The sequence below is a fragment of the Bos javanicus genome, chromosome 8 (genome assembly GCF_032452875.1).
Source record: "Bos javanicus breed banteng chromosome 8, ARS-OSU_banteng_1.0, whole genome shotgun sequence".
Lineage (NCBI taxonomy): Eukaryota > Metazoa > Chordata > Mammalia > Artiodactyla > Bovidae > Bos > Bos javanicus.
In genome coordinates, this window is record NC_083875.1 from 92122885 (window position 1) to 92147164 (window position 24280).

General features: G+C 38.3%; 1 protein-coding gene across 1 annotated transcript in view; it reads right to left on the reverse strand.

Annotated features, from left to right (window-relative positions):
- GRIN3A (glutamate ionotropic receptor NMDA type subunit 3A) overlaps positions 1-24280 on the reverse strand; it is a 207241-nt gene that overhangs the window by 138684 nt on the left and 44277 nt on the right. Inside the window, exon 2 of the mRNA XM_061426355.1 lies at positions 4014-4618. Within this exon, the coding sequence (XP_061282339.1) occupies positions 4014-4618 (605 nt within the window). The remainder of the gene's footprint in view (positions 1-4013; positions 4619-24280) is intronic.

The following is a 24280-nucleotide window of genomic DNA, read 5'->3' on the forward strand; positions in this document are numbered from 1 at the left end:
TTTTATATCTTTATGGTTTTCAAAAAATTACTTGTAAGGCTTTTATGCTATAATACTTTATTTGGTTAATTTGTTACAAGATGATGATTTTATAAATATGTCATGGCTAATGTTCTGGCTTTCAAGTGACATCCAGTATGCATACAAAATGCAAACTCCTTAGCATAAAAGTCCTGTGTGGCATGCTATCAATGTAACAACTTTTCCAGAATCATGTCAGATTCTTTTCATAGGCAATGGATGTCCCAACTGTACTAAATTTCTTCAGATCCTGATGAATTTGCAATGCCATTTCCTGTGCCTGTGAGTCTGCTGCAAACCAGACACTTCTATTCTTTTATCAAGATCCAATTCCAGTATTTTTTCCTCATCATCAACTCTCTGAGAAGAGTTTATTATTTCCTCCCTGTGTATCTGAATATGTTTCTATTTTTAAGAATCACGGATCCCTTTGTTTTATACATTTACTTACTTTACAACCTCATGCACTAAGCTGTACACTCCAAAATGGCAGGAGGCAGCCTTTATTTTGTCTGCTTCACCCTAGCTCAACAAATAATCACTGACTTCCCTGGTGGCTCAGACAGTAAAGCATCTGCCTACAATGCAGGAGACCCAGGTTCAATTCCTAGGTTGGGAAGATCTCCTGGAAAACAAAATGGCAATCCACTCCATTATTCTTGCCTGGATAATCCCATGGACAGAGGAACCTGGTAGGCTACAGTCCATAGGGTTGCAAAGAGTCGGACACGACTGAGTGACTTCACTTTCACACATGTATTGCGTATGTGTTGATGAAGTTATTGCCAAAGAATATATCAGATATCATTGCTTCAAAGTAATTTACATTTAATAAAAACAACTTGCAAATAAATTGCTAACGATCACAATATGAACTTGGTCCCCAAGTGGTTTTTGTCTACATTTAGTGATGATGGATGTTTGATCTGGCATGTGGGGACCTGGGAAGGATCAAATCCCTTTTACCTGTAATTATGTCTGTGTAGTCTGCCACGAGAAATGATTTTTTTCCTAGTCTAAAGGCCTATGCTGAAAAAGTCATGTTTTTGGTGATTTCATTAACATTTTAAAATGTTAACAATTCTGTCAGCCTAAACTGAAAATGACTGTGTGAGAAATGAAAGCTTGCATAACTCTGGCACTTGCTATTCATGGCTCATTATGCTCATGACTTTCATTATGCAGTGAGGAAGTAGGGTCAGCCTCACAAAATTTAGGAACAATTAAGAAAATTACTGTATGCAGATGTGACTTATGGACTGAGAATAACGAACTTTCTGAAAGACTATATTCAACAAAATAAATAAGATGATGAAAAATCCACAGATGTTTTATAGCTTAAGGCAGCTTTTCAGTTATTCATTATAAAGACTCCTTCCAGGGCTTTGCCCACTTCCCTTGACCCTTTCCTGAGCATTTGGAAACTTTTTCTTTGACTCTATTCCTCACGGAGTATAAGAGGTCCTAAGGATATTTCCCGAAGTTCTTTGAGTTCATTCTCAAACACATCCATGGAGATGAAAGTATTGTTGCTGACCTATATACACTGTGAATTGCTACCAGGCTCCCTAACTTCCCAGTCTTCTTTTACAATTTTCAAAGTCTGTGGAATAAACATGTGGAAATAGCCACAAGGTCAGAGAGTATTCATTAACCTAACATTCTATTAAAAAAAAAAAAAAAAGGAAAAGAAAAAAACCAGATGGTACCTGGGTAAGTTTAAAAACTCTGTTTTTAATTTAGACAAAATTTTATTTATCTATTAACCACTCATTATTCTTCTAGAGCAACAGATCATGTAAGGTGTAAATATAAAATCTCCATTTCTTCTTCTATGTTAGTTTCAGTAAATGTCTATTAGGTAGCTTCTATACACTAGGCATTAAACTGGATTGAATAACAGTGTCTCCATTTAATAGAATTTATATTTTAGTTCAGAAATAAGACACATAGACAAATAATGCTGATGGAATGGGCAAAGTACCATCACATAATTTCATGTACAAAGTGCCATTGGATAAACTAAAATTTGAGGAGCCAGAAAGATCAATTTTATCTTGATAAAATGAAACCCTGATATGTATACAACTGAAGTTAACAAATATTTCTCTCTGTAGTTTCTAAACATTTTTAGGTTCCAAACAGAATTATTTTTCTTGTGCTCTCCATTTTATATGAGACAGAAAGACATTAAATAACTTAATATAATTTTCACAAGTGGATTTTCTGTCTACTGTTTAAGATTGTCCTTCCAAAATGATGACTATTTGAAATTATAGCTAAAGACTTTGCTTTTGTTTTTGTTATGAAGGAGGATGTTTCTTATCCAAGATAAAATCTTGAGCCTCAATTACATGCTAGTTCCAAAACAGTAGATTAAATCTGGATAGTGGCTATAAAATAAAACACACGTAGACTTTAATCTTGAGGCAATTCAAATACATTATAGGAAAAGTGGAAAGTTCAGATGATGATAGAACATTTAGTTTTATCATTAATAGATTACTAATAAGTGAATTTTAAATTATTTTATTTTATTAACAACCTTCTTTAGGGTGAAATTGAAAGTGTTAGTCACTCAGTCATGTCTGACTCTTTGTGACCCCATGGACTGTAGCCCACCATGCTCCTCTGTTTATGGGATTCTCCAGGCCAGAATGCTGGATTGGGTTGCCATTTCCTTCTCCAGGGGATCTTCCCAACCCAGGGATTGAACCCAAGTCTCCCACATTGCAGGCAGACTCTTTGCTGACTGAGCCACCGGGGAAGCTAGGCTGTGCTTAAACTATGCCACATGTATGACATTTAGCATGTTGCTTTGAACACAGTAGATGCTTAATGTGAAATTAAATGTAAAATGCTTGGGACCTTCTGACCTTTCCTCAAATGTTCCTGTCTTTTAAAAGGTAAGACACTGTGAGATTGCCTTGTGCTCGTCAACATAGTCAGATGATCCTGTTATAAGAAGACTTCCTGAAAATGGGATCAGACTATAGCTAAGCCTTCACTTCTGAAACAGCAATAATTCTCTGATTTGACCTCTCTGACCATAGGTGGTCCTTTTCTGAAAAAATTCTAGGCCCTTGTAAAATACCCTTTAAGGACTTCTTTTTCTGGGGATCATGAAAACCATGTCTATAGGATGGATTATTCTTTAACTTAAACAGGCTTTTTCATTCTAGCTTCTGAACCAGACTGAGGAACTGGAAAGAAAGGTGGCTAATTTTAAAAAGTGTGTATATATATATATACACACACACATATATAACATATATACACATATATATAACATAAAATTATATATGCACATACTTTACTCTTGTAGAACTTAGTTCTGTCTATCTATCTATCTTTTTACTTATCATCAACTATCTATCCACCATTAACTCCTCCATGGCTAGCAGGATCTATTATTATATCTTTTTTACATCAGTGGGTATAGGACATAGAAAACTAAGGGCTCAGAGAAGTTAAACCACTTGACCAAGTCATGCAAATAGTAGGTCACAGAGCTAAAATTCAAGCTCAGAGAGTCTGGCTCCTGGGTCTATGTCTTTAACCCCTTCTCTATTCTCTCTAATGCATCATAACCTGGGAGTAGAGAGAAAAGTCTATCTCCTCCTTGACTAAATTTTTTTTTCTCTAAAAAGACTTAGAGAGATTTGTCCAAGTCTGTTGATCCAGGAAAGAGTGAGCAGGGATGGAAACATTTGTTGTGCATTTACTACCAGCTGAGCACAGTGTTAGGAACTTCTTGTATACAGTTTTGTGGTCTCTTTATCATATTAAGCTACATTCAATATTATCTTAGTTTACTAATTAGAAAACAGAGATTCAGAGTTTTTAAAAAAAAAAACTTGCCAAGAACACACAGCTAGTATGGGACTAAGCCACAGATTTAAAAACAGGATTGAGTGTTCCCCACTACAGGAATATTTTACTTTCTATCACAGTCCTACGAATGGGAATATAATGCAGGCCTTGCATCCTACCTTGATAAATATTGTCCTGACGTGAGATTTGCAGTTTCCACATCCATGCAGTTCACTGTGCTGGGAATGAGAGCAAGTTCTGGCTGGATCATGGTGGCGGTGGCTACAGCTCTTGCAACCAGTTCCATGGCATCTTGTACATAGTACTCAAAGACAGACTGTGTTGTTTTTCCATGAGCAATCAGCCCTAAGGGCAGACCTTCTGTCCTCAGTTTCTCAACATTCTGGGAATCCCCCAGTACCCAACGAAGTTCAGGGAGCATTACCCTAAACTGGGTGGTAATTTCGAAAATCCGCCGGATACTTTCCATGTCGCAGCCAAACATCACCATTGTGGGTGTACTGTTCTTAATGCTCTCCAGCTGGACCTGCAGGAAGCTCAAGAGGTCCTCAGTGGAGGAGAGGTTGATGGTGATGTTGATGATAGAGCCCAGGTGGAACTTGGAATTATTCTGGGTAAGGAGGAGGAAGTCGGTGATGTTCCAGTCTTCCTGGCACAGCAACAAGCTAAAATTGTACCAGTTGTTCATGGTCAGGATTGAGACAGTGACATCAGCATCAGAACTTAATGAATTTTCTAAACTCAGTTGGAGGTGAAGGGGATTCTGTATTTAAAGATATGAAAAAGAAGAATTAGAACGTATTGGCCAAAGATTATAACAGAGGGTACTTTTACTTTCTTGTGAGGCTTAATCTTTTATTTTTCCCTGTGATATTCAAGTGCCCCTGGGATAAGATTCACATAATTTGGAAAGCTGTGTTTCCTGCCTAATGGAATTGATTTCTTGCAACTAATTTCCTTATAATTTATGCTTAAAGTACTAGACGCCGATGGTTCTTGGTGTAAATGTCAGGGGTAACATGACTATACATTTAGTCTTAAATTTTTATCAGGCTTGCCTGCTTCCTTACAGACAGTCCCCCTTAGGCACCCCACTTCTAACTATCCCTGTTCATAATTCATTTGTTAAATTTTCCTGTCAGGTGAAATAATTGAAAGAAATTACTTTTGCTTTCCTTTAAAACTACTAGCAGAAAAATCTTAAAACATTGCAGATACTTGTATAAGGATGGTGTGGAAAAAGGATGCCCTATAGTTTCCCAAACTTCTAGCTGCTGAGGAAGGCAATTGTTCTAATATATGTGGTACCATGGCCTGAATGTTTATGTTTCCCCCCAATATTTATGTTGACATCCTAATCCCCAGTGTGATGGTATTAGGAGGTGGGACCTTTGGGATGTAATGAGGGCAGAACCCCTCACAAATGAGATTATGAGATTCATGCCCAAGGGGTTCAAGAGAATTCCCTTACTCCTTCCGTCATGTGAAAACACATGAGAAGCTGGCAGCCTGCAACCTGGAAGAAGATCCCAACAATGCTGGGACCCTGGTCTTGAACTTCCCCCCTCCAGGACTGTGAGAAGTAAAATTCTATTGTTTACAAGCTACCCAGTCTGTGGTATAGCAGTCTAAATACACTAATGTGTGTGTGCTTAGTTGCTCAGCCATGTCTGACTCTTTGTAACCCCAGTGACTGTAGCCTGCCAGGCTCCTCCATCCATGGGATTCTCCAGGCAAGAATACTGGAGTGGGTTGTCATTTCCTCCTCCAGGGGATCTTCCTGACCCAGGGATCAAACCTACATCTCCTGTGTCTTCTGCATTGCAGGCAGATTCTTTACCACTAAGCCACTGGGGAAGCACCCCAAATACACTAAGACATATGGAATAATTAACAATAGGTAAGGTAAGGTAAGTCACTTCAGTCGTGTCCGACTCTGTGCGACCCCATAGACTGCAGCCCACCAGGCTCCCCGTCCCTGGGATTCTCCAGGCAAGAACACTGGAGTGGGTTGCCATTCCTTCTCCAATGCATGAAAGTGAAAAGTGAAAGTGAAGTCGCTCAGTCGTGTCCGACTCTTAGCGACCCCATGGACCGCAGCCTACCAGGCTTCTCCATCCATGGGATTTTCCAGGCAAGAGTACTGGAGTGGGGTGCCATTGCCTTCTCTGGAGTTAACAATATACTCTCAATCAAAATTAAATACATAGTCTAACATTGAAGATTAGATTGCATTTCTATATCTACTGAGACTGGATTCTTGCTGTGAAAGGTGAAATGTGTGTCATTTAAACACACGTATATAACTTCCATCACAATTTCATCTACTTATAGAACTCACCAACTCAATGAAAGGAGAGAATCTTATTTGAAAAATCACAAATTACTAATCACATAGGTGAAGTAGAAATAGTCCTTTAATGAGTAAATCTGTTCTCCTTGAGAGCAGGCATTTGACATATTTATCCTGTAACACTGACATCCTTAGAATTGTTAACATAATCCTTTATACAAGGTAGGTGTACAATAGATATGGGTCAAATTGAACTAAATACATTCACATCTTCGAGTTATCAGACTGTTGAACTATTTTTGAGAACTTGCCAAACATTCAGGTTAATAATATAGGTAGAAAAATGAGGACTTTCACAGTGAAGTTTCATACCCTGGTACAAAACTAAAGTGTAGCTTTTCCTTACCCAGCAAAAAGAGTGTAAAAAAAATAGTTTGAGCTGAACTTTGAATAATTTGAAGGGTTAAAAGGATTCTGATATGTGTAGAGGAAGGAGTGAAGATTCCAAAGGAATTTATGGGAGAAAACCTATGACCAAAGGCAGGAAATGAGAGTAATCATATGGTAAGTAGGCATTGCAGGCAGAAGCTTTGACCTCTGAGCCACCAGGGAAGCCCTAAGTAGGAGGGAGTCTTAAAATTTATTTTGAGAATTTGACTTTTGCCCTTCCAAATTAAGCTGTGAGCAGGACTTGTAATGATAAAAGCAGAGCTTTTGGAGGATTGTCTATGGGCTCCCTTCGAAAAGGAGAGGGAAAATAAGACTTTTAGGATTTCATTTAGGTGCTAAGGGTTTTAACTGGAAACCAGTGTTGGTAATGATAGCTAGAATGATAAAAAAAGGTTTCAAATTAAAATTTAGGAACTTCCTGGTGGTGCAGTGGCTAAGACTCCCACTTCCAATGCAGGTGGGCCAGGTTCAATCCCTGGGCAAGGAACTAGATCCCACATGCTGCATCTTAGAGCTTTTGCATGCTGTGACTAAAGATCCTGCATGCCGAAACTAAGACCCAGCACAGCCAAGTAAATAGAAAAAAAAAAGTTAAAATTTATCGACAATGTATTTATCAGATATAAGAGACAGATAAAGAAAGGTGTCAGAAAACCAGGAGACAGTATCCAGTAGGTAGTTCCTGTTTCCCGGCTTGGGATGCCGTAGAGCTCTATAAGATAAACGAACAGCAGCTTCACTTCCTCACTCCTACTATTGATGAATATAAACTACTCCAGAGAGTTCTCTCTGTCCTCCCTTTTTAACTTTCTTCTTTTCCTTCTTTCTTTTTATTTCCTCCTCTGCCTTAACCTTATTCCAGAATCAACAAACAAGTTTTACATTTAGCTGGCAGGAACAAATTATGCCCAACTGTTTTCTTGGCCTCAGTTCCCTATTCTGTTCCCAGTTTTCTTTCTAAAACATAAATATGACCATACCATTTTTCTGCACCTCTGAATTACCCATAAGACAAATATTAAAAGCAACAGTATGGCTTAGGAGGCCATTCTTAGTCTTTAACTTCACCTCCAACACTCCAAGCATGCACCCTAAGACAAGTCATAGTGGAAAATTTATTTTTCATGGATCAGAGTGAGCATTTTCACATCTAAACAAATTTGAAATGCTGAATTCTCCACCTGGGAATGTATTTGCCTATATTCATATTCATTTTTCAGAACTCAGCTCTTCCATCAGATTTCCAGAAACTAGTTTATGTTCCATTTACTACTGTTCCTGCTGCTGATCTCTCTTTTTTTTTTTCCTCACAATATTTTTGCCCTTTTATTTCCTGCAATAGTGAACTGGATTTTTGTTTATTTGATTGCTCCTCTGATTGCTGCCCAGGCAGAATTAATCATCTCATGTGTATGTCAGGTTGTCATTTTGTTCATCTCTCTATTACAGTTCTCTTCACACATATGTTAATTATTTGGTTAAGTGTGAGACCTCCAGGTTCAATTCCTGGGTCAGGAAGATCCACTGGAGAAGGGATAGGCTACCCACTCTAGTATTCTTGGGCTTCCCTTGTGGCTCAGCTGGTAAAGAATCCACCTGCAATGTGGGAGACCTGGGTTCAATCCCTGGGTTGGAAGATCCCCTGGAGAAGGGAAAGGCTACCCACTCCAGTATTCTGGTCTGGAGAATTCCATGGCCTATACAGTCCATGGGGTCACAAAGAGTCTGACATGACTGAACGACTCTCACTTTCGCTGTACCTCTCACAATAGAATGGAACCTTCTTTAGGATGAGGACCATGTCTCAATCATCTCTTCTAGCACAGTTCTTAGTTAACCAGTGATACTATTTATCAATTGGAATTTTCTTTTGTTCATCTCAAGTACTGAGCTATGATCATAATCTTGTCACCAGAAGACTGAGAAGAAGACCATTTCCAGCAGAGTTTCAAAACCCAATATTTTTCCCCCAGTTGGAACAAAGGCCCATCCATGCACTTCCTACAGAAGGATTCATTAAATTGGTATATGAGGATTAGTTTCTAATGGAGGCAGAACTGAAAATGTTCTCCTCTTGCTAAATGGAAAGTAACAGTAGCTAATCACATTGAGCATTCAGTGTGCCAGGGAAACATGCATTTGGCATGAGAGAGTGACAGAGGAATAAAATGAAGATACTACCCCCACCATGGATAATGATTAATCCATATAATCATAGCTATCCCTACTAAGAATTCTATTAATAAAGTACAGATGTGGAAGTTAATCCTTACACAAACTTAAGGAAGACAACTCTTCAAATAAATACTTATTAAATAATATAGAAACATCTAGTAATATTGTATTTATTCAGCAGCCTCAGATGCATCATCTCCTAATTTCTCTCCATAGAATAACAAAGGGAAAGGCGTGTTTGTGTGTGTGTGAGTACACATATGACACAGATATGAAAACTTATAACAAAAAACTTCAATCCTAATAGGAAAACTTTTAGCAAAATCTGGAACAAAAATTAAACAAGACCTATCAAATGAAACTGAGACTCAAAATCTATGTCTTACATATAGTTTGCTATTTTTCAAAAGAATAACCCATGGTCTAAAAAAAGGTATAATAAAAAAATAATTAAATAAAAAAAAGTCCACATTGTTTATTTCCTAAATCAGAGGTCCAATAACAAAACAACCCAAGAATCAGGAAGCCTCTCCCAACCATGTTAATAGTTATAGAAAACTGCCTTGTAAGTACATTAAATTTATGTGAATTAAAATATACAGGCTCAGTAGAATGTTAGGGGGAGAGAAAAAATGAAATTAAATAGTATTGATAATTCTAATTATCCTAAGTGAGTGTATTCATTATTATATATGACTATTATATACATTATTATATACTGTAATAAATGTTGTTATACATAGTTATATATACAAAATCACATATCTCAAATATAATAGGTAATTTTAAAAACTGAAGTATGGTTTATGTATATTAATTTCAGATATGCAAATTTATTATGAAATGATCACCATGATAAGTCCAACAACCATCTATCACCATTCAAAGTTATTACAGTGTTATTGACTACTTTATTCCTTAAGCTATCATAACTTATTTATTTTATAACTGGTAGTTTGTATCTTTTAACCTCACCTCTTTCATCCAACACTCTTCATCTCTGGTAACCACCAGTTTTTTCTCTTTATAAATACGTTTCTGCTTTATTTTATTTGTTGATTTGTTTTGTTTCTCAGATTCCACATATAAGTGAAATCATATGGTATTTGTCTTTCACTGTTTGACTTATTTCACTTAATATAATACCCTCTAGATCCATCTATGTTATCGCACATGGCAAGATTTCATTTTTTTGTGTGTGTGGCTGGGTAATATTTCATTGTGTGTGTGCATATGTGTTTATCACATATCTGGTTTATCCACTTATTTTTTTTTTAAATTTATTTTATATCAGAGTATAGTTGATGTTGTGTTGGCTTTGTGAAACTTCGAAAAGATACACACATCTCAAAGTTCACTGCAGTACTATTTACAATAGCCAAGACATGGAAGCAGCCTAGATGTTCATCGACAGAGAAATGGATAGAGAAGATATGGTATATATATACATCTATCCACTCATCTTTCAATGGACATTTAGATTGTTTCTGTGTGTGTGTGCACTAAGTGGCTTCAGGCATGTCCAACTTTTTCAACCCTATGGATCATAGCCCACCAGGCTCCTCCGTCCATGGGATTCGCTAGGCAAGAATACTGGAATGGGTTGCCATGCCATCCTTCAGGGGATCTTCCCAACCCAATGATGGAAACTGCGTCTCTTAGTCTCCTGCATTAGCAGGCAGGTTCTTTATCATCAGTGCCACTTGAGAAGCCCTTAGATTGTTTCTGTATCTTGGCTAATTTAAGACATTTTCAAATGTAATTTTCTTATTCTTTGGATTGAATCTTTATTACTACAGAAAATGACATGTCACTCTACCCCACTGATTTTTAGGTTTTTATTCCCATCATAATCTGCTTCTACATGATTTTGGAAGCTGAAATCCCTAAAAGTATAGGACAAGAAGTGTGGATGGGGAATGGCCATGTTGAAATGTATTCACGGAATGAAATCTCACCAAGACAAGTGCAGAGCAGGAGGGAGAGAGGAATTTCCAAGTTGGCAATGCAGTTGCCAGTGTCAGAGAATTGCAAAAATGTCAGAGATTTATTCACTGGTGTAAGGGAAGATTGGTTCAACTGCGATGGATCACAGTGGATTTACAACTAGTAAAAGATTTGTTGTTCTTCAGTTGTGTCCAACTCTTTGTGACCCCATGGACTTCAGCATGCCAGGCTTCCCTGTCCTTCACTATCTCTCAGAGTTTGCTCAAATTTATGTCCATTGAATTGGTGATGCTGTCTAACCATCTCGTCCTCTGTCATCCTCTTTGCTTTTTGCCTTCAATTTTTCCTAGCAGTGAGTATGAGTAATGAGTTTATGTGTTCAGTCATGTCTGACTCTTTGCTAACCTATGGACTGTAGCCTTCCAGGCTCCTCTATCCATGGGATTTTCCAGGCAAGAATACTTGTAGGGGTTACCATTTCCTTTTCCAGAGGATCTTCCTGACCCAGGGATCAAACCCATGTCTCCTGCATTGCAGGCGGATTCTTTACCCACTTGAGCCATTGGGGAAGCCTCTTTGCTGCATCAGGGGCTTTTCCAATAGGTGGGCTCTTTCCATCAGGTGGTCAAAGTATTGGAGCTTCAGCTTCAGCATCAGTCCTTCCAATGAATATTCAGAGTTGATTTCCATTAGGATTGACAAGCTTGGTCTCCCTGTAGTCCAAGGGACTCTCAAATGTTTTCTCCAACACCACACTGTGCTCAGCCTCGTTTATGGTCCAACTCTCACATCCATACATGACTACTGGAAAAACCATACCTTTGACTCTGTGGACCTTTGTTGGCAAAGTGGTGTCTTTGCTTTTTAGTATGCTGTCTAGGTTTGTAATGGAGAAGGCACTGGTGACCCACTCCAGTACTCTTGCCTGGAAAATCCCATGGATGGAGGAGCCTGGTGGGCTGCAGTCCATGGAGTCATGAAGAGTCGGATACGACCGAGCGACTTCACTTTCACTTTTCACTTTCATGCATCGGAGAAGGAAATGGCAACCCACTCCAGTGTTCTTGCCTGGAGAATCCCGGAGATGGGGGAGCCTGGTGGACTGCCATCTATGGGGTTGCACATAGTCGGACATGACTGAAATGACTTAGCAGCAGCAGATTTGTAATAGCTTTCCTTCCAAGGAGCAAGCGTCTTTTATTTTCATGATTACAGTCACCATCCACAGCAATTTTGGAGCCCAAGAAAATAAAATTGGTCACTGCTTCCACTTTTTCCCCATCTATATGCCATGAAGCAATGGGATTGGATGCCATGATCTTAGTTTTTTAATGTTGTGTGTTAAGCCAGCTTTTTCACTCTACACTTTCACCCTCATCAAGAGGCTCTTTACTCTTCACTTTCTGCCATTAAAGAGATATCATATGCATATATAAGGTTGTTGATATTGACAATCTTGATTCCAGCTTATGATTCACTTAGCCAGACACTTCCCATGATGTACTCTGCATATAAGTTAAATAAGCAGGGTGACAATATACAGCTTTATCATACATGTTTCCCAATTTTGAACCAGTCATTTTTTCCATATCCAGTTCTGTTGCTTCTTGACGTGGATACAGGTTTCTCAGGAGACAGGAAAGATAATCTGTTATTTGCATCTCTTAAGGGCTTCCCTTGTGGCTCAGCTGGTAAAGGATCACCTGCAACGTGAGAGACCTGGGTTTGATCCCTGGGTTGGGAAGATCCCCTGGAGAAGGGAAAGGCTACTCACTCCAGGATTCTGGCCTGGAGAATTCCATGGACTATATAGTCCATGGGGTCACAAAGAGTCAGACACAACTGAACAACTTTCACTGTCACTTTCCAAGACTTTTTCACAGTTTGTTGTCATCCACACAGTCAATGGCTTTAGCATAGACCATGAAGCAGAAGTATAGATATTTTTATGTAATTTCTTTGCTTTCTCTATGATCCAACGAATGTTGGCAATTTGATTTCTGGTTCCTCTGCCTTTTCTAAATCCAGCTTGTCCACCTGGAAGTTCTCAGCTCACATATTGCCAAAACCCAGCTTGAAGGATTTTGAGCACAACCTTACTAGCATGTGAAATGAGTGCAATTGTATGATAGTTTGAACATTCTTTGGCACCTCCCTTCTTTGGGATTGGAATGAAAACCGACTTTTTCCAGTCCTGTGGCCACTGCTGAGTTTTCCAAATTTGCTGATCTATTGAGTGCAGCACTTTCACAGCATCATTTTTTAGGATTTGAAATAGCTCAGCCAGAATTCTATCTCTTCCACTAACTTTGTTTGTTGTAATGCTTCCTAAGGCCCACTTGACTTCACACTCCAGGATGTCTTTCTCTAGATGAGTGACCACACCATCATGGTTATTCCAAAAGGGTCATTAAGACCTTTTTTGTATAGTTCTTCTGTATATTCTTGCCACCTCATCTGCTTCTGATAGGTCCTTACCGTTTCTGTCCTTTATCGTGCCCAGCCTTACATGAAATTTGCCCTTGATATCTCCAATTTTCTTGAAGACATTGCTAGTCTTTCCCATTATATTGTTTTCCTCTATTTCTTTGCATTGTTCATTTAAGAATGCCTTTTTATCTCTCCTTGCTGTTCTCTGCAACTCAGCATTCAGTTGGGTGTATCTTTCCCTTTCTCCCTTGCATTTCACTTCTCTTCTTTCCTCAATTTGTTAAGACTTCTCAGAAAACCACTTTGCCTTCTTATATTTTTCTTTGGGATGGTTTTGGTCAAAGATTCCTATACAGTTCTAGGGATCTCTGTCCATAGTTCTTCAGGCACTCTGTCTACCAGATCTAATTCCTTGAATCTGTTTATCACCTCCACTGTATATCCCTTATGTATAATCACAGGGATTTAAGTGATAACTGAAAGATCTAGTGGTTTTCCCCACTTTATTCAATGTAAGCCTGAATTTTGCAATAAGGAGCTGATGATCTGAACCACAGCCAGTTCACCATACTGCAAAGAATATAATCAATCTGATTTTGGTATTGACCATTTAGCTATGTCCATGTGTAGAGTCATCTCCATGTGGACAGTCATCTCTATCCATGTGTTGTTGGAAGAGGGTATTTGCTATGACCAGTGTGTTCTCTTGACAAAAGTCTGCTAGTCTTTGTTCTGCTTCATTTTGTACCCCAAGTCCATACTTGCCTGTTACTCCAGGTATATTTTGACTTCCTACTTTTGCATTCCAATCCCCTAAGATGAAAAGGACATCTTTTTTTGTTTGTTTGTTTGTTTTGGTGTTAGTTCTAGAAGTTCTTGTAAGTCTTCATAGAACCGTTCAGCTTCACCTTCTTTGGTATCAGTGGTTGGGGCATAGACTTAGATTACTGTGATGTTGAATGGTTTACCTTGGAAATGAACCAAGATCATTCTGTTATTTTTGAGACTGCATCGAAGTACTGCATTTTGGACTCTATGTTGACTATGTTAACTCTATGTTAACTTTTGTTGACTATGAGATTATTAGTTTAATGGCATAACCGAAAAAGAAAGAAACAACCAACCAACCAACCATTTCTTCTAAAGGATTCTTGCCCACAGTAGATATAATGGTCATCTGAATTAAATTCACCCATTCGAGTCCATTTTAGTTCACTGATTCCTAAGATGCCAATGTTCACTCTTGCCATCTTCTGCTTGACCATGTCCATTTTATCTTGATTCAGGGACCTAACATCCCAGATTGCTATGCAATATTGTTCTTTACAGCACCAGACTTTCACCACCAGACCCATCCACAACTGAGTGTCATTTTCCTTTGGCCCAGCTTCTTCATTTCTTTCTGAAGCTATTAGTAATTGTCCTCTACTCTTCCCCAGTAGCATACTGGACACCTTCCAACCTGTGGGGCTTACCTTCTGGTGTCATATCTTTTTGCCTTTTCATACGGTTCATGGGGTTCTAACAGCAAAAATACTGGAGTGGTTTGCTAATCCCCCTCCAATGGACCATATTTTGTCAGAACCCTTCACTATGACCCATCAGTCTTGGGTGGCCTGGCTACCCAATGACTAGTAGCTTCCTTGATTTATGCTAGTCCCTTTGCCATGACAAGGCTGTGATCTATGAAGGTGAGCAAAAGATTAAAATTCCACAAAACAAAAACCAGGCAAGAATGGTAACAAAATTTGGAAAAATAAAAATAATAGAGGAGCCATGCCTTAAGAGATATTAGAATATATCAGAAAATGCAATTTTTACATAACCATAATAATTAAAACAGGTAAGTACTAGCAAAAGGATTAACAGGTAAGTAAATAAAACAAACATTATTGTATATTGAGGTACACATTTAATATTCTAGTTTAATATACTTCATTTGAAAATTATAAGGAAATACTAAAGAAATACATATGAAGTGAGTTGAGAAAATAGATTGTTTGGGAGAATAAGCATCATTTAAATCCTAATTCTATGACATGTTAAAAATAAATTTCAGACCATTTAAGAGTTAAAAGTACAATGTCAAATCATTAAAAGATAGAGTGAATAGGTATGTCTCAGAAATCATAATGATAAAGAGAAATACATTAATACTATAATGTACTTTATTTGTAGCATTAAACAGCTCTCATAAACAAAAAATAAAGGAAAGTAAGAGACAAGATAATTTTTGCAACAAATCCAACAAAGAGTTAATGTTCATAAAAAACATATAAAGAACATTTACTAATCAAACAGTAAATAGAACACTTGACTGAAAATTCATTCAATATAGAAAATTAATTTTTTTTTCTAATTTTATTTTATTTTTAAACTTTACATACTTGTATTAGTTTTGCCAAATATCAAAATGAATCCGCCACAGGTAAATTAATTTTAAACTCCAACTGTGAGCCATATTCTCTGTAAAAAATTTCCTGTTGTCTATACAGGGCACGAGAGAGAGAAAATATACAGATAAGTAGAGAAGTAAACATAGTATAATTATGCATTATGGAAATTACTGTAAATGAAACAAATAGATGAAGTGAGACTAGGAAAGGGGAAAGAGTAATAATTATGATCAGTAAGGTAGATGGATGCCAGTATTCACACTGTATGCACACTCTCTAACTGGGACTTTAGGAAAAAATGAGGGATGTATATAAAAATGATTTATCACTATATACAGGTAAACATATATAATGATTTTTAAAAATACACATATAACTAAAAATGTGGTCCAATTTTGACCATCCATTCTTTTTGACTAGGTACTATGTAGTCCCATTTAAATGGATGGAGCTACTACCTACTTCTATATTCCCTTGACTCTTCACTCACCTCTTTTGTAGTATCTACAGTATTGTTTCTCAGAGCCTAAACTATCCTTGCTGGCTAGGTCTTCCTCAGTCAGCTGAGCTTTTCTCTCCTTCTCTGGGACAGTAACTCTAGTGGTCCCTACAACTTAGTAGTCCCTACAACCCACCTTTAACACCTGGCTTCACTGTTTACCAGCTGTGTGGCCTTCTAGAAGTCAGTATCTCTGAGTCGTAAATTTCTCATCTCTAAAACAAGGAAAACATTACCTCCTACCTTATGGGTTCATTTTGGGAATCAAATGTGAGAATCTGATAATGCATGGATTCTGATAACTGGCCCAGAGTGAGGGCCCAGTAAGTGACAGTTATTACAATTTTCTTAGAGTTAAGTCATTGTGTTGGACATGCTTGCTAAAGTGACTGCAATACAATTTTTTCCTTTGCTATTGCTCTTTTTCCTTTCACTTTTCTATTTTCACCCAACAGTCCCTGCAATAGATATTTTTTTACAAATACCAATTATACCAACTCCTCAGTAGAAAAAGAACAATTCCACTCCAGGATGGGAGCAGCTATTTATTTAGAAGACAACATATTCACAGCAGAGCACACTCCCCACACAGCCAAAAAAAACAAAAACAAAAACCAAACAAACAAAAAAAACAAACAACCCAAAACAAAAACTTCTTTCTTTGGTAACTAGCTCCAGTGTCACTTCACCTGTTAAGGAATCTGTGGCAACAGTTGCTGCAGATCCCCTAACAATCTTTGTTCTTCCCAAGAGCACAGAATCACCTATTTTGCAGATCAGTAAAAGTTTCAAAAGTAGGACTGTCTACAGGAAAGAGCTTGCCAGATGCTTTGAGATATTCTCTGACAGAAGAGGTAATGAAACTGGGTTTGCCTTTCAGTTCAGTTGCTCAATCGTGTCTGACTCTTTGCGACTTCATGAACCACAGCACGCCAGGCCTCCCTGTCCATCACCAACTCCTGGAGTCTACCCAAACCCATGTCCATCAAGTCGGTGATCCCATCCAACCATCTCATCCTCTGTCGTCCCCTTCTCCTCCTGCCCTCAATCTTTCCCAGCATCAGGGTCTTTTCAACTGAGTCAGCTCTTCACATCAGGTGGCCAAAGTACTGGAGTTTCAGCTTCAACATCAGTCCTTCCAATGAACACCCAAGTCTGATCTTCTTTAGGATGGACTGGTTGGATCTCCTTGCAGTCCAAGGGACTCTCAAGAGTCTTCTCCAACACCACAGTTCAAAAGCATCAATTCTTCGGTGCTCAGCTTTCTTCACAGTCCAACTCTCACATCCATACATGACCACTGGAAAAACCATAGCCTTGACTAGATGGACCTTTGTTGGCAAAGTAATGTCTCTGCTTTTTAATATGCTGTCTAGGTTGGTCATAACTTTCCTTCCAAGGAGTAAGTGTCTTTTAATTTCATGGCTGAAATCACCATCTGCAGTGATTTTGGAGCCCACAAAAAGAAAATCAGCCATTGTTTCCACTGTTTCCCCATCTATTTGCTATGAAGTGATGGGACCAGATGCCATAATCTTAGTTTTCTGAATGTTGAGCTTTAAACCAACTTTTTCACTCTCCTCTTTCACTTTCATCAACAGGCTCTTTAGTTCTTCTTCACTTTCTGCCATAAGGGTTTGCCTTAAGAGTGGAGAAAAGATAGAAATTCTCTAAACTCTTTCCTGGGCAAGCAAATCCATTTAATTTTGACTTCTAGGCCAAAGCTCAGAAAGCTCAAATGAGCATAACATTTCCACTCCTTTTAAGAGAAGAAATTCCCTTCTATTCGTAAGTCTGCTGATTGCTAAAGATGTTTAGGGGGCCCAGAACCACTTTCTACACTGCTATTACTTCTTCTCAAAGAGGTCACAGGAGGCTTGCTGTGTCTCATTACTTCACACCTCATTTGACCTATATTATATACAAGTCTCTTCCTTTCTGGAAATTAAATGTTAGTCCTTTAGAAGCCCAGGCTTTTAAATAAATTAACTGGTTTTTTTTTTTTTTTTTTTTATGGTTTCATTAGGGATTTGGGCAAACAAAAGGCACAGTCCCTGCCCAGAAATTGTAATCTAATAATAACAATACAAATGAAAAGCAAATACCTACCAATGGCCCTAGTACTTTTTGCATATTATTTTATCCTCACAATGACCTCATGAGGTGATTACAATGATGAACCTTCTTTAACAGATGACAAAATTGAGGCTCAGAAAAGAGTGGGTAATTTTCCCAAGGGTGCACTGCTACTAAGAAATAGAGCCTGGGTACAAAATACAAGTTTGTAAGACTTGAAAGACCAGACTTTTGGCCAGTATGTCATACTGCTTCCTCCACTTGGTAAGAACAAAATGTGCAGTAGAGCCCTAACGTTTGTATATTTAAAATTTATAGCTTCACTGATTTGTAAGTAATCCTAAAGGCTCATGGAATCAAGTCATTTTTAAGATGCGTCATGGTGCAAGTTAGATGACATACCCTGTGCAATGGCATATGGAAGCCAGCAAGGGGGTCAAGTCTGTTGCCCAGTGTACACACAACTTAGACATTTTCTTCACTCATCCTCCCATTTGTAGCAACTCTTGTAAAATAAAACTTTTATTTATTTATTTTTTAAATTTCTGGCCTCACCCCGTGGCATGTGGGATGTTCCCAACCAGGGATCAAACTCGCTTACCTTGCGTTGGAAGGTGGAGTCTTAACCACTGGACCACCGGGGAAGTCCCAAGATTTGTGTTTCTTCATCAACAACAATTTAACAATGAAAGCCAGTGGTATAATTAATGCCATCAGTTTTGTGTTTAGTAAAATAAATTTTGGAAAAGTTCACTTAAATTTTTGTTTTAGATTCTACTGAATTTCATGGACAAAACTATAACCTAAAATGTGAGTGCTCAGTCACTCAGTCATGTCCGACTTTGTAACCCCGCGGACTATAGCCCACCAGGCTCCTCTGTCCAAGGGATTTTCCAGGCAAGAATACTGGAGTGGGTTGCCATTCCCTTCTCCAGGGGATCTTCCTGACCCTGGGATTGAACCCATGTATCTTGCATCTTCTGCATCAGCAGACAGATTCTTTACCCGTAGTGCCACCTGAGAAGCCCCGTAATCTACAATGGTGTTCAACTATTATGTATGAGAGTGTCAACAGAGATCTTAGGATGTACCCCTCAGGATTTTTGAATGATACATGAAACCACATGTAAGAGAGTACTACTACTACTACTAAGTTGCTTCAGTCGTGTCCGACTCTGTGCGACCCCATGGACTGCAGCCCACCAGGCTTCTCCGTCCATGGGATTCTCCAGGCAAGAACACTGGAGTGGGTTGTCATTTCCTTCTTCAATGCATGAAAGTGAAAAGTGAAAGTGAAGTCACTCAGTCGTGTCCGACTCTTAGCGACCCCATGGACTGCAGCCTACCAGGCTCCTCCATCCATGGTGTTTTCCGGGCAACAGTACTGGAGTGGGGTGCCATTGATGCTTCAGAAGGCAGGATTATGGATACATGCCACAGGTGACATAATGCTGCCAGTTATGCTTCGTGTGGTCTATTTCACTACAGCAGTTTGAGGAAAGCTGGTCTTCTCTCATGGAAATAGAGAAGACACTGGTAGTTTTAGGAAGAAATGTTGGCACAAATACCCTGTCTTCAAAAACAACTGGCTGATTTATTCATCCAACAAAGCAAGTGTTGAAAGGTTATTATATGTCAGGCCATGGTTACAGAAATGCATGTCTTCAGGCAGAGGAAAACGCAGACACATCATGCAGTGGGTACTCTTTGAACCAACTCAACCCTCTTCACCCTAGTCCAGTTTCCAAAAAGAGACGTTGGGGCATAGCAGGTCAACTTGTGGCGATCACTCAAGCTTCTCGTGTTGGGCTTTTGATAATTTTTTTCCCATTTTAGTTCCACCTAATCATTGATACTCAACTCTTTCATCTATGTTCCACCCATTTCTACCTTTTGTTATGGATGGTCATACTTTGTTTCTTTCACCTGACTTCTGGTAATTTTGAAAGCCTTTGGCTGTCACTCACTCTCTGAGCTCTGTCCTCCCAGCCCAAGCATTCCAGATATACTCTGACTAGCTGCAATTTCCAGGGCTTAAAACTGTCACTGGTATACCTGGGGGAGGAAGGACTTTGGTTAAAAGAATGTGGCTACAGAAGATGTGTAGTCATGGTGTTTGAAAGAGCAGTCAGTTCCAGCAAAATAGCCCAGTGTAGGAATATTGGCCCAGGTGGACCAGCGACAGGTAGTCATTGGAAATGTGGGCATTTAACGTCGGGAAAGACTAGTAGCAGGCAACAAGGTCCTTGGTCTGGGATTTAGAAGGTCACTGCAACTACCTGGGGAGCCTAGAGGAGAGGACACAGTGGCTCTATCCGGAGTAACTCTGATCTTTGTTTGAAGTGAGGCTCTGCCATTTACTTGTTCTGTGAGATAGACTCTGAAAATCATTTATCTTTGCAGAGCTTCATTTTACTTTTCTATGCAATGAAAATGATACCACCTACCTTTCAAGGCTTGTGAGTATAAAATAACATAATATACATAAAGCATCAGCACACAGTAAATGGTAAGTGGTAGCTTATAATGCTGCTGCTGCTGAGATTGGGAATACTATACTAAGAGAGATGAAATATAAGGGCTAGACTGGTGTTACACTCAGTTTATTTAATGAACATTTGAGTATCTGTTTTGTGCCAGTCATTGAGTACTGACTAGTGGAACTACAGTAGTGAATAAGACCAATGTTACCTTTTCTTTTATGGACTTTAAAGTCTAGAGGGTGGGGGGGAGGAGCCAAGATGGCGGAGGAGTAGGACGGGGAGAACACTTTCTCCCCCACAAATTCATCAAAAGAGCATTTAAACGTCGAGTAAATTCCACAAAACAACTTCTGAATGCCGGCAGAGGACATCAGGCACCCAGAAAAGCAATCCAGCTCTTCGAAAGGAGCGCGACTGAACAAAGAGAAGAAATACAGCTCCACCCATCAGAACACCGACACAAGCTTCCCTAACCAGGAAACCTTGACAAGCCACCTGTACAAACCCACACACAGCGAGGAAAAGCCACAATAAAGAGAACTCCACAAACTGCCAGAATACAGAAAGGACACCCCAAACTCAGCAATTTAAACAAGATGAAGAGACAGAGGAATAGCCAGCAGATAAAGGAACAGGATAAATGCCCACCAAACCAAACCAAAGAGGAAGAGATAGGGAATCTACCTGATAAAGAATTCCGAATAATGATAGTGAAATTGATCCAAAATCTTGAAATTAAAATGGAATCACAGATAAATAGCTTGGAGACAAGGATTGAGAAGATGCAAGAAAGGTTTAACAAGGACCTAGAAGAAATAAAAAAGAGTCAATATATAATGAATAATGCAATAAATGAAATTAAAAACACTCTGGAGGCAACAAATAGTAGAATAACAGAGGCAGAAGATAGGATTAGTGAATTAGAAGATAGAATGGTAGAAATAAATGAATCAGAGAGAATAAAAGAAAAACGAATTAAAAGAAATGAGGACAATCTCAGAGACCTCCAGGACAATATTAAACGCTACAACATTCGAATCATAGGGGTTCCAGAAGAAGAAGACAAAAAGAAAGACCATGAGAAAATACTTGAGGAGATAATAGTTGAAAACTTCCCTAAACTGGGGAAAGAAATAATCACCCAAGTCCAAGAAACCCAGAGAATCCCAAACAGGATAAACCCAAGGCGAAACACCCCAAGACACATATTAATCAAATTAACAAAGATCAAACACAAAGAACAAATATTAAAAGCAGCAAGGGAAAAACAACAAATAACACACAAGGGAATTCCCATAAGGATAACAGCTGATCTTTCAATAGAAACTCTTCAAGCCAGGAGGGAATGGCAAGACATACTTAAAATGATGAAAGAAAATAACCTACAGCCCAGATTATTGTACCCAGCAAGGATCTCATTCAAGTATGAAGGAGAAATCAAAAGCTTCTCAGACAAGCAAAAGCTGAGAGAATTCTGCACCACCAAACCAGCTCTCCAACAAATACTAAAGGATATTCTCTAGACAGGAAACACAAAAATGGTGTATAAATTCGAACCCAAAACAATAAAGTAAATGGCAACGGGATCATACTTATCAGTAATTACCTTAAACGTAAATGGGTTGAATGCCCCAACCAAAAGACAAAGACTGGCTGAATGGATACAAAAACAAGACCCCTACATATGTTGTCTACAGGAGACCCACCTCAAAACAGGGGACACATACAGACTGAAAGTGAAGGGCTGGAAAAAGATTTTCCATGCAAATAGGGACCAAAAGAAAGCAGGAGTAGCAATACTTATATCAGATAAAATAGACTTTAAAACAAAGGCTGTGAAAAGAGACAAAGAAGGTCACTACATAATGATCAAAGGATCAATCCAAGAAGAAGATATAACAATTATAAATATATATGCACTCAATACGGGAGCACCGCAGTATGTAAGACAAATGCTAACAAGTATGAAAGGAGAAATTAACAATAACACAATAATAGTGGGAGACTTTAATACCCCACTCACACCTATGGATAGATCAACTAAACAGAAAATTAACAAGGAAACACAAACTTTAAACGATAAAATAGACCAGTTAGACCTAATTGATATCTATAGGACATTTCATCCCAAAACAATGAATTTCACCTTTTTCTCAAGCGCACATGGAACCTTCTCCAGGATAGATCACATCCTGGGCCATAAAGCTAGCCTTGGTAAATTCAAAAAAATAGAAATCATTCCAAGCATCTTTTCTGACCACAATGCAGTAAGATTAGATCTCAATTACAGGAGAAAAACTATTAAAAATTCCAACATATGGAGGATGAACAACACCCTGCTGAATAACCAACAAATCACAGAAGAAATCAAAAAAGAAATCAAAATTTGCATAGAAACGAATGAAAATGAAAACACAACAACCCAAAACCTGTGGGACACAGTAAAAGCAGTCCTAAGGGGAAAGTTCATAGCAATACAGGCACACCTCAAGAAACAAGAAAAAAGTCAAATAAATAACCTAACTCTACACCTAAAGCAACTAGAAAAGGAAGAAATGAAGAACCCCAGGGTTAGTAGAAGGAAAGAAATCTTAAAAATTAGAGCAGAAATAAATGCAAAAGAAACAAAAGAGACCATAGCAAAAATCAACAAAGCCAAAAGCTGGTTCTTTGAAAGGATAAATAAAATTGACAAACCATTAGCCAGACTCATCAAGAAACAAAGAGAAAAATCAAATCAATAAAATTAGAAATGAAAATGGAGAGATCACAACAGACAACACAGAAATACAAAGAATCATAAGAGACTATTATCAACAATTATATGCCAATAAAATGGACAACGAGGAAGAAATGGACAAATTCTTAGAAAAGTACAACTTTCCAAAACTCGACCAGAAAGAAATAGAAAACCTTAACAGACCCATCACAAGCACAGAAATTGAAACTGTAATCAAAAATCTTCCAGCAAACAAAAGCCCAGGTCCAGACGGCTTCACAGCTGAATTCTACCAAAAATTTAGAGAAGACCTAACACCTATCCTGCTCAAACTCTTCCAGAAAATTGCAGAGGAAGGTAAACTTCCAAACTCATTCTATGAGGCCACCATCACCCTAATACCAAAACCTGACAAAGATCCCACAAAAAAAGAAAACTACAGGCCAATATCACTGATGAACATAGATGCAAAAATCCTAAACAAAATTCTAGCAATCAGAATCCAACAACACATTAAAAAGATCATACACCATGACCAAGTGGGCTTTATCCCAGGGATGCAAGGATTCTTCAATATCCACAAATCAATCAATGTAATACACCACATTAACAAATTGAAAAATAAAAACCATATGATTATCTCAATAGGTGCAGAGAAAGCCTTTGACAAAATTCAACACCCATTTATGATAAAAACTCTCCAGAAAGCAGGAATAGAAGGAACATACCTCAACATAATAAAAGCTATATATGACAAACCCACAGCAAACATTATCCTCAATGGTGAAAAATTGAAAGCATTTCCTCTAAAGTCAGGAACAAGACAAGGGTGCCCACTTTCACCATTACTATTCAACATAGTTTTGGAAGTTTTGGCCACAGCAATCAGAGCAGAAAAAGAAATAAAAGGAATCCAAATTGGAAAAGAAGAAGTAAAACTCTCACTATTTGCAGATG